Source organism: Chrysochloris asiatica, unplaced genomic scaffold (assembly GCF_000296735.1).
Source record: "Chrysochloris asiatica unplaced genomic scaffold, ChrAsi1.0 scaffold00128, whole genome shotgun sequence".
Taxonomy (NCBI): Eukaryota; Metazoa; Chordata; class Mammalia; order Afrosoricida; family Chrysochloridae; genus Chrysochloris; species Chrysochloris asiatica.
This window is the reverse complement of record NW_006408646.1, coordinates 6640858-6650633: the sequence shown is the minus strand read 5'-3', so window position 1 is coordinate 6650633 and position 9776 is coordinate 6640858. Positions and strand designations below refer to the sequence as shown.

Below are 9776 nucleotides of genomic sequence, written 5' to 3'. Positions count from 1 at the left end.
AAAAAAAAAAATACATGGCCACCACTGCACATAGGAGCAGCTCCAGAGCACGGTACAGGAGGAACCCACCAGGAAGATTGTCTACTGGGCACCATGGACCTCAGCAGCACTGGAAAGAGGAGCACACTGTTGCTATCTATGTGGGATATGATGCAGGACAAAGCCTCAGAACAGAAGAGAGCAGCTTTCATAAACCTGTCATTTACTGCTCATTAGCATTGCTGTACATGTTGTATTAATACTAGGCAAAAACTTTTTCAGTGCATACAAACTTTGTGGAGAAAGCAATAAAATTAAATACAGTCTAGAGAAATATTAAAAGTTCCTCAATGTTTGGGCATAGGATACATCAGAAAGTTGTGATGCCCACTTTAAGATGGAGGCAGTTACCTTTCTCCTCACCTCCCTTTTAATATGACATTTCTGCCTAACTAGCTTCTTTTTGTTTTTAATCCAGAAAAGCATTTTCCACCCATGTTCCTAATGAAGCTTGAAATTAACATGGCCTTTTCAATTCCTTCTTTGTGAGCCAGCATGAAACTGAGTTTGAATCTAGGAAACATCACAAAATAGAAGCCGGCAATATTACAGAGGATCATTTCTTTTTTAAAACCTTGGAGCACTGTTTATATATCCTCAGGATTGATGAAAATGTGGCTGGTTCATTGTTCCACCTTCTCTGCCCATAAATCAATCAGTGAAATGCCCATGCTAAGTTGTTTTGGGATAAGATGTAGGCATAGGAAACGGGGCTGCACCATCTTCTATGGGATAAACATACTGTTTTAAAGAGAAGGAACATGAAAGGAGGTAAAGGAGCCGTTTCTATCCAAACAGGTAAACTCAAAGAACATGAAATGTCCATTAACACAACCCAGAAGAAAAAAACAAAACAAAAACACAACCCCCCAAAAGAAAAAAAACAACAACTTTCATTACATCCTATTTCCTAAAACACATGGAGTATAGGAATCATGGGTTTTCATCCAGATTCCATTTTAAAAAGGAAATAAAAGAGCACAATTGGCTACAATTTTTCCCCAACTGGTCATCCCCTAATTAAAGACACTGCACATACAGACCTAAAGACCTAACTACAGTCAGCCAAGAAAAGATTAATAAAGACTAGCTTACAGGATTAATGAAACTGCTCCATACATTGGAACACTCTGCAATGATCATACAATCAAAGAAAGAAGGGAACAGGAACAGAGTTCAAAGAAAAGTACAATAGTTTCTTACCAAAAATAAAAAGAAAGGGTGGAGAACAGCATGCAGTTATTTGGGAGTTCCTAGTGTAGTGGTTATAAATCAGGCTGCTAACCTTAAGGTTGGCAGTCCGAAACTACCAGCTGTTCCGCAGGAGAAAGATGAGGTGTTCTGCTCCCATAAAGATTTACAGCCTCGGAAACCCTGTACAGGTTCGCTATGAGTCAGAACCAACTCCACAGTACTTAACAACAACAACAGGTGATACAAGCAGTTAAAAGGTTTGGCTCCTAAATGAAAGGCTGGAGGTTCAAGTTCACCTAGCAGCACCTCATCAGAAAGGTCTGCAGATCTACTTTTGAAAAATCAGCTATTGAAAACCCTACGGCACAGGGCTCTACTCTTGATGCACAAGGGTCACCACTAAGTCAGAATTGACTTGATAGCAACTGGTTGGTTCTGTGGACTCACTAGTGTTTACTTAGTTATCAGGCTCAAGTCCAGCTCTATTTTCTTGTCATTTTCTTGTACTCACCATGTCAGGAAGCCCAGATTAGGAGGAGAGATCCCCGTCCCTTCAGTGTCTGGCAAAGTTCTTCTTTCCCTTAAATCAAGATCTTAAAAAGAAAAAAAAGCAACACAATTGGCTACAATTTTCTCCCAAATTGGCCACACCCTAATTAAAGACCCTGTACACACATGGACCTGAAGATCTACCAGAGTCACTCATGAAAAATATGAGTATCTACTGACTAATTCTCTCTAGTTAAATCCAAGTTCTTGAATGCCTTTATAAAATCCTCCTGGTTTTACTTTCTTCTACAAAACATGTAGCAAAGGTTCACATTCCTGATGTTAAGAGTAACAGGATGTCTTAAAACTTAGATTAAAATAATACAGCAGTAATAATTCAAACTAATCCCAATAATATTGCAGGACATTTTTGTGGTTATCTGTAAATTCAAAATGGATCCCTTATCAGTGGAAACCAAACTGACTTAATATGCAAAATGTTGGTAGAAATTGCTTTATTACCCCAATACTCTATATTCTTCTGAAAACGTATATAGATTGTGTTAATATCTTTACCTGGTTTTTAATGATCAATGTGACAACAGTTAGTTTGAGTTTTTTTTGATGGACTTTTAAGGACAACACAAAGTTCTAGGTGTAATGTCTCCTGATAGGCTTAAGATCATATAGCATGAATTTACCAAACAAATATTTATAGACTAGTCCTGGTATGATGCTGTGGATTAATACACTAGACTGCAAGGTCTGTTTGAACCATAAAATCAGAGGTTCAAGCTCACCAGCCGCTCCTCGGAAAACCTATACAGGATCACTATGGGTAGGAACCGACTTGACAGCACTTGTTACAACAACAAAAACAACATCCCTAAACTACGTTTTTCTTCATTACATTGCCAACATTCAGAATGACTCAGTCTTCAAGAAAATAAAGCTAGAATCAGAAACTGAAATATTAGTACAAATGATGTAGAATTCTAAGTAAATTCAATAATTATAAATTGTTGTTATTCTGACCAATAGCGACCCTGTATAGGGTTTCAGAGAAGCAGCTGGTGAGCTTGAACCACCAACCTTGCAGTTCAAATGGCTTTGCAATCTGGCGCATTAACCCACAGCACGATACCAGGACTCCACAGTTATAAATTAGGATAACCAAGTAACTCTTGATTGAACTAAATTTGCAAAAAAGCAAAGACCTCAAGAGAATCTGATTTGTTTGTTTGAGGAGAGTAGGAAGAAAGAAAAAAGGATAGAAAAGAAAAGGCAATAAAGATGACAGGGAGGGAGGAACAAGGAGAGATTAAAGGGGTAGACAGGAGGAAAGGGGAGGTGTGGGAAAGAAACTCAAGGGGAGGGGTGGGACCGAGGCCAAAGAGGGGCATGGGAAAGAAGTCAAAGGTAGAGCAGAGAAAAAAAGAGAGAAGGGATAAAAGGAAAGGAAAAAAAACAGGGAGGAGTTGGGAGAAGGAATATCCAAATAGAAACTTTAACACTGTTAAGAACACTATCACCTTTATTAAATTGCTCTTTTTTAAGAAACAACAGATTAGTCTCATGCAAAGCCAGCATTTTTGGTTTTTTAAATTTCCATAAATACAGAACATTTTAGGAAACCTGGGTTTCAATTTTTCAAATACACACATGAAGAAACAGTGTAAGTAAGGGAAGAGAGGGCACCAAACAGCAGCAAGGCCCAGATCACTGCATGGAGGTGATTCCTACTCATAGTGACCCTTAAGGGCAAAGTAGACAACTGCCCCACAGAATTTCCAAGGCTGTAAAATCTTTACACAAACAGGCTGCTGTATCTTTCTCCTGTAGGGCAGCTGGTAGGTTTGAACTACCGACCTTTGGGATCACAGCCAAGTGCTTAACCACTGCACTACCAGGGCTCTTTTTGTTGTTATCAAATGAGAATCAAATGAGATGGGGAGTCCTTTGGGGTTCTGAGCAGAGTAGGACTCATTGTATTAGATTACTCTAGCTATTTAGTGCGAAAGAAGACTGTTACGCGTGAAGAAGGAAGCAGGGAAATCAGTTAGAAGGCTACGGCAGTAATCCAGACAAGAGACTAAATAGTGTTTTAGACCAAGGGGGTAGTGATAAAAATGGTGGGAGGTTGCTAGATTCTGCGTATATTTTTAAAATACAGCCCAATCTTTTCTGTCTGAGCAAGTAGAAGATTTCCCATTTACTGATAAAAGAAGTCCATAATAAATGGGCTGCCTATTCCCTGCAGGAACTCCTGGTGTGGCTCTGTAGAGTCAGCACTGGATTGTGGACTGCAAAGTCAGCAGTTCAAACCCACCAGCTGCTCCTTGGAAACCCTATACAGGGTCGCTATGAGTCAGAATCAACTTAACAGCAACGAGAACTCCCTGTGGAAGTAGGAGAGGGAGAACAGGGATTCAAGGGTTTTGTTTTTGGCATGTTATATTTCTGGTTACAATTAATAGCCAACTGACAAAACCAAATAAAGAGTAAAATAAACCAGTCAGGAGATCTTGAGACTAGGGATATTAAAATAAATGTAGAAGTTAGTATATGGATAGCATTATAGCCAAAACAAGGCAGCAAGAATGGGAGCATGGTAGTGCTGTAGGATAAGCACTGAACTACGAACCACAAGGTTGGTGGTTCAAGCCCCACCAGTTGTTCTGTGGGAGAACTTTGCTCCTGCAAAGACCTATAGCCTTGGAAACACTATACAGGGTCGCTATGTGTCAGGACCAACTCAATAGCACTGAATAACAGCAGGAAGCAAGACTAGATTGAGAAGCAGGGCTCCTGAGGGGAAAAAAACCCTGCAAATTCCAAGTCTAGAACAGAAAATTTACAAGTTGATTCTAGAACATCTTATTAAAACAGAAACTATCAAAAACCACCAATAAGGCTATGTCAAAAGCGCTTGAGAAGCAACTTGATGAGACTTTCACTGGCCAAACATGAAATGATTTCAGCAAAAATAATTAGTGCAATGAAATAAGCTTAATATATTTTAGTCTATGAGTTCATAATGCTATTCCTTCTCTCACTCTCATATAATCACTGAAGGATACTATGAAACCAATTGCTTATTTTTAAAAACTGATAAATAAGGGGAAATAAAGTACTTATCCTGTCTCTCTTGTATAAGCTATAGAATCAAGTATTTAGTGAAGAGAGTATATCATCATTTTACAACTGCCTGGTGTGGCAGTTTAGGATAAGCATTGGACTGTTAACCACAAAGTCAGTAATTCAAACCCAACATTCACTCCTTGGAAACCCTATGCTGGGTTGCTGTGAGTCGGGACGGACTCAATGGCACTTAACAACAATAACAACATGAAATATAAGATGTAAATAATGGTCTATGGGAAACTACAGCAAAATAACCCAAATTCTTTTTTTAAAAGAAAGAAAAAAACTGCAAGGCAAAGAGAGATGCAAGGGAAACCTCTGCGACTGCGGTGACAGATCACCGACATTTAGGCAAATTTGAACACTTACTGCATACTTGACATAAATGAATTGTTGGGTTTTCTGTATAGCTGATGATGTTATTATAGTTCTTTAAAAGTTTATCTCTCATCTATAAAAACTGAAATATGTATAGATGAAATGATATAGTAGTGAGGAGGAGAGTGAGTAAGGGGTCTCCATGAAATGAGATAGGCCACGAATTAGTTGACAACTGCCCAGGGAGATAGTAAATATAGATCTATTAAACTATCTTCTGAACTTTTATACTATGCTAGAAATTTTCACATGATAAAAGTTTCTTTAAGCATAATGGGAATTTTCCTCCTTCAAAAAATCCTTTAGTTATTTCAGAACTAATTTAAAGTCAATTTTAGCATTGAGTGTAGTTAAGATTTTTGAGAAAAATTTAAAGCCCAGAAGTATCTCAAAGTTAGTTGTATGCCAACTGCAATGTACTCATTTTTGATTTGCACAGTTATGGCCAATACTTAGCAAATACTACAGGATCATTAAAGTACTTTAGGTGCCAGAATGGTAGTTATAACCACAAAAGGAGTGACACTGAACTAGACGGAAATCAAATTCCAATTACAAAGTAAATTTCTGATCAGTTATATTCATATTTGCTATCTTCTCACTTAAGTCCATTTTTTAATAAGTACAAAATATACCAAGATTTACCATATGAGATTAAAAGTTTCATTCAACTCAAACATAATATTTACATAGAAATAATACTTTGACAACAGCATAATCCAAATGCATCAAATTTTCTTTGATCTTCCTTATTCATTTTCCAGCTTTCACAGGCATATGAAGTAAATGAAAACACCACGGCTTAGGACAGCTGCACTTTAGTCCACCTGCTGACTGACCTCTTTGCTTAACACTTTAAGCAGCAGAATGGTGGTGGTGGTAGTGGCTGGATGCTATGGAGTCGGTTCATAGGGACCCTGGATAGGGCTGCGAGGCTGTAAATTCTATAGGAAGCAGCATATAGGTCCAATATATGCGCAATGTAATAGGTCATTTGATTTCTTTACTGCTGCTTCCATGGGCATTGACTGTGGATCCAAATAAAATTAAATCTTTGACAATTTAGTTTCCAGACTAAGAAAAGCAAGGAAGAAGGATCTGATGATATAACTGCCGGAAAAAAACTGGGCCTGTGTAAACCTTACAAATAGCAGTTGCAACTTGATGGCAATAGGTCTGGCTTGGTTGGATAAGATTACTACCCCAACCATCAAGGTCAAATAATTTCTCTTATTTTAATATATTTATTAGAATTTGAAAGCTGAACCTGCAGGCTATTCTCAGCTGCATCACTGGGACAATCCCATGGATGAGATTTATGAGAAATCTTTACAAAGGTAGAAAATCATTTAATCTTACATAGAAGAAAGGTCTGGTGATCTGCTTACATTAAAATTATGGCCACAAAATTTCTGTAGTGCAGTTCTACTCTGTAACACACCATGTTACCATGAGTCAGAACTGACTCAAAAGCCATTAACAATAACACTGAACCTCCCTTTTCAGGCACCTGTTATGGAGAAGTCCTTTTTCAAAAACTAAAACCCATACTTGCAAATAAGACTAAATCAACCCAGAGAGGTATTAAACAACTTGTATTAAACAAAACAGTATGCACATAGACATACCACACCACACCACACATACACACACAAGGTGGCTTCAAAAGACTGTGGGAAAATTCCATTATTTCTTAATTCCATGTTTCCACAAACTTTCTGAAGCACCATCATATATAAAATCCGTCAATATACAAAAAAAAAAAAAAGTTCCTTGGATCAGCAAGATTATGGTAATTAATCCATACTAGTATCTCACATAATATATTCTCCTTGTTTGTGAAAAAATAATCATCAGAATGAATTTACAGTGAGAAGACACTGACATCCTGAGAATCAGGAGTGTTTGTATGAATTAAAAATTCAAATATGAGCAAGGTGGGCTTGATGGCAGATAGGGTAGAGGTGCAGTGAGGATCTCCATCAGCAATATCACAGACTACCTGACGAAGCAGGTTCAGGAGAGAGCTCCAAAACTCTGAACCACATAGACAGGAATATTTAAGAAGTTTGAAGGCTTATAGCTAGTGGAACTTGTATCGGAAGTAAGAAATCCTGTACTTTAGAATCTGCCAGGCTAAGCAGACTGGAGCCAGACAACTTGGGCGAGACCAAACAGCAAGACCAAGCAGGGGAGCAAACACACCGGCCACAGAAAAATGCCGCGGGAACACTGGAGCACAGATGGACAATATACTCACTGGTTTTGCCTTATTCTGATTTTTTTTTTTTTTTTTTTGGTATCTGTTCATTGGTCCCTCACTGTCTGTGCACCTCCATTCTAGTGACTAGAGGGGGTGCCTGAGCAATTGGACACCTCCCCAACCCCACCACTGGTGGGTTCTTCTGCCAAGCATGCACACAGATACCTTCAGCATTTAAAGGGGTAGGCAGCTCAAAACAGCAACATCCAGCGCTGAACAATTTATTAATAGGGAAAAGGTGAGAACAGGGGGTGTGGCGAGGGAAGAGAGTTTAAAAACAAAACAGGCCAAAAATTAAATCCTGAGGTACAGGACAACAACCATTAGTGGGAACTTGAAATTTATCAGAGGGCCTTGAAAACAAGAAGCTGAAAAACGACTTTAAAGTCATACCCATATTAGGCTACAGATTTCTTCTTCTCTCTCTCCTCTCCTTTTTCAGTGATTACAGACGATAGTATTCAATCTGGGGTTTATTGTTGTTTTTTTGTTTTGTTTTGTTTTTTACTTTTCCTGGCTTTTTTGCTGTTGCTGGGGTTTCTTTTTGTTGTTGTTGTTGTTCTGTTAAACATTTTGTTTTTGTTCTCCCATTTACCCGTAGGGGGCTCTTTCTTTCCCTTTACTACCCAAGAAATGACAGCAATTGCTGCCATATAGTCAAGAAACAATCACACTCTATGAAGCCCCACAATCCAGGCAAGAACCAATACCAACTGCCAAACAGCAGGGAGGTAGACAATACCTGTGAAAGGTACTAAGAGTTAAGCAATAAGAAGAGTGAAAACGGAAGCCCACCTCCTGAATACATCTACCTGGAGGCAATCAGAACACATAAAAAAATAACAAAACACACACTCAATTAAGTATTAAGGCCACAGCTAAATATGTGAAGAAGCAAAAACAGATGACCACACCAGCACATGTCCAGAAACAAGATGAAATGCCTGAGACAATGACCTAGAGGTAGACCTGAACTCCGTTCTAGAAGGAGGGCAGTCCTTGGAAATGCCTGAGAAGCAATTCAGAAAAAAGATTATAAAATGTTCCAAAACACTTTACAATGAAGTTGAGAAAAATAAGAAAGAAGTCAGGAAAGTGCTACCATAACAATCAAATAAGATAGATACAACATTGGAAACAATTAAAAACCTACAGAAAGAGGTTCAAACAATTAATAATAGAATACCAGAAACAAACAATACACTGAAAAGCAGCGGAGTAGAACTGAAGAGATAGTAGCCAGAACTAGTGAACTAGAAGATAAATCTCTCAACGCTATTAAGATACAAGAGGAAGCAGAAAAAAGAAATTAAACAATCTGAAGAAGGTCTAAGATTCATGTTGGACAACATGAAGCAGAATAATTTAAAAATTATCAGCATTCCATAACAGGAAGAATCACATAAGAACACAAAAGAGATAGTTGAGAAGCTTCTGGAAGAAAATTTCTCTAACCTCCTGAAGAGTGAAAAGATAAGCATTCAAGAAGCTCAATGAACCCCCAGGAACAATAAACCCCAAAAGAAAATCACCAAGACATATCATAATCAAGCTCTCCAAAATCAACAATAAGGATAAAATCCTTAAAGCAGCCAGGGAAAAGAAAAGTGTTACATAAAAAGACAAGCAAGTTAGATTAAGCTCGGATCACTAAGCAGAAACCATGCAGGAAAGAAGGCAATTGGGAGACATATATAAAACCCTGAAAGAAAAAAAAAAAAACAAAAAACTGCTAACCAAGAATCATTTATCCAGCGAAGCTATCAATCAAATACGACAGTGTAATCAAAACATTCCAGGAAAACATAAACTAAGGGATTTTGCCAAACCCAACCCTGTGCTACAAAACATCCTAAAGGGAGTTTTGTGGACTCAGAACCAACAAGAACAGACAACAATCAAAGACTGATATGTGGCAGCATCTCCCAGAACTAAATAGACAGATGAAAAGTCAAGAACACAACAAAACTGTAAGAACAAACTCAAAGAATCTGGGAGGTCAGTCTATGATCAAAACAATCACAATCTGAAGAAGGTAAACACGTAGGAACAGAGAACCAGACGGTGAAAAGGCCAGGTAGATTACAGGATAAAATAGACTGCACTAAATGGAGGGAAAAGTTCATGGAATTTAAAATAACCTCAAAGAAAATTATCACTGCACAACATTCCAAGAAAAAGAAAATCCAGGATCATGGAAACATTACAACTATTAGGAAACTCACAAGAAAGAAGGCTAAAAGCATGTACTCAGCAAAGGAAGACACGC

At 38.1% G+C, this 9776-nt stretch overlaps 1 protein-coding gene across 1 annotated transcript in view; it reads right to left on the bottom strand.

Annotated features, from left to right (window-relative positions):
* The window catches only part of MTMR3 (myotubularin related protein 3), a 75065-nt gene extending 66905 nt beyond the window's left edge, over positions 1-8160 (bottom strand). The window contains exons 1-2 of the mRNA XM_006869304.1: positions 8103-8160; positions 1745-1826 (exon numbers count right to left, since the gene is read on the bottom strand). Coding sequence (XP_006869366.1) covers positions 1745-1826; positions 8103-8160 — 140 coding nt within the window. The remainder of the gene's footprint in view (positions 1-1744; positions 1827-8102) is intronic.
* Between the last annotated feature and the right edge of the window lie 1616 nt (positions 8161-9776).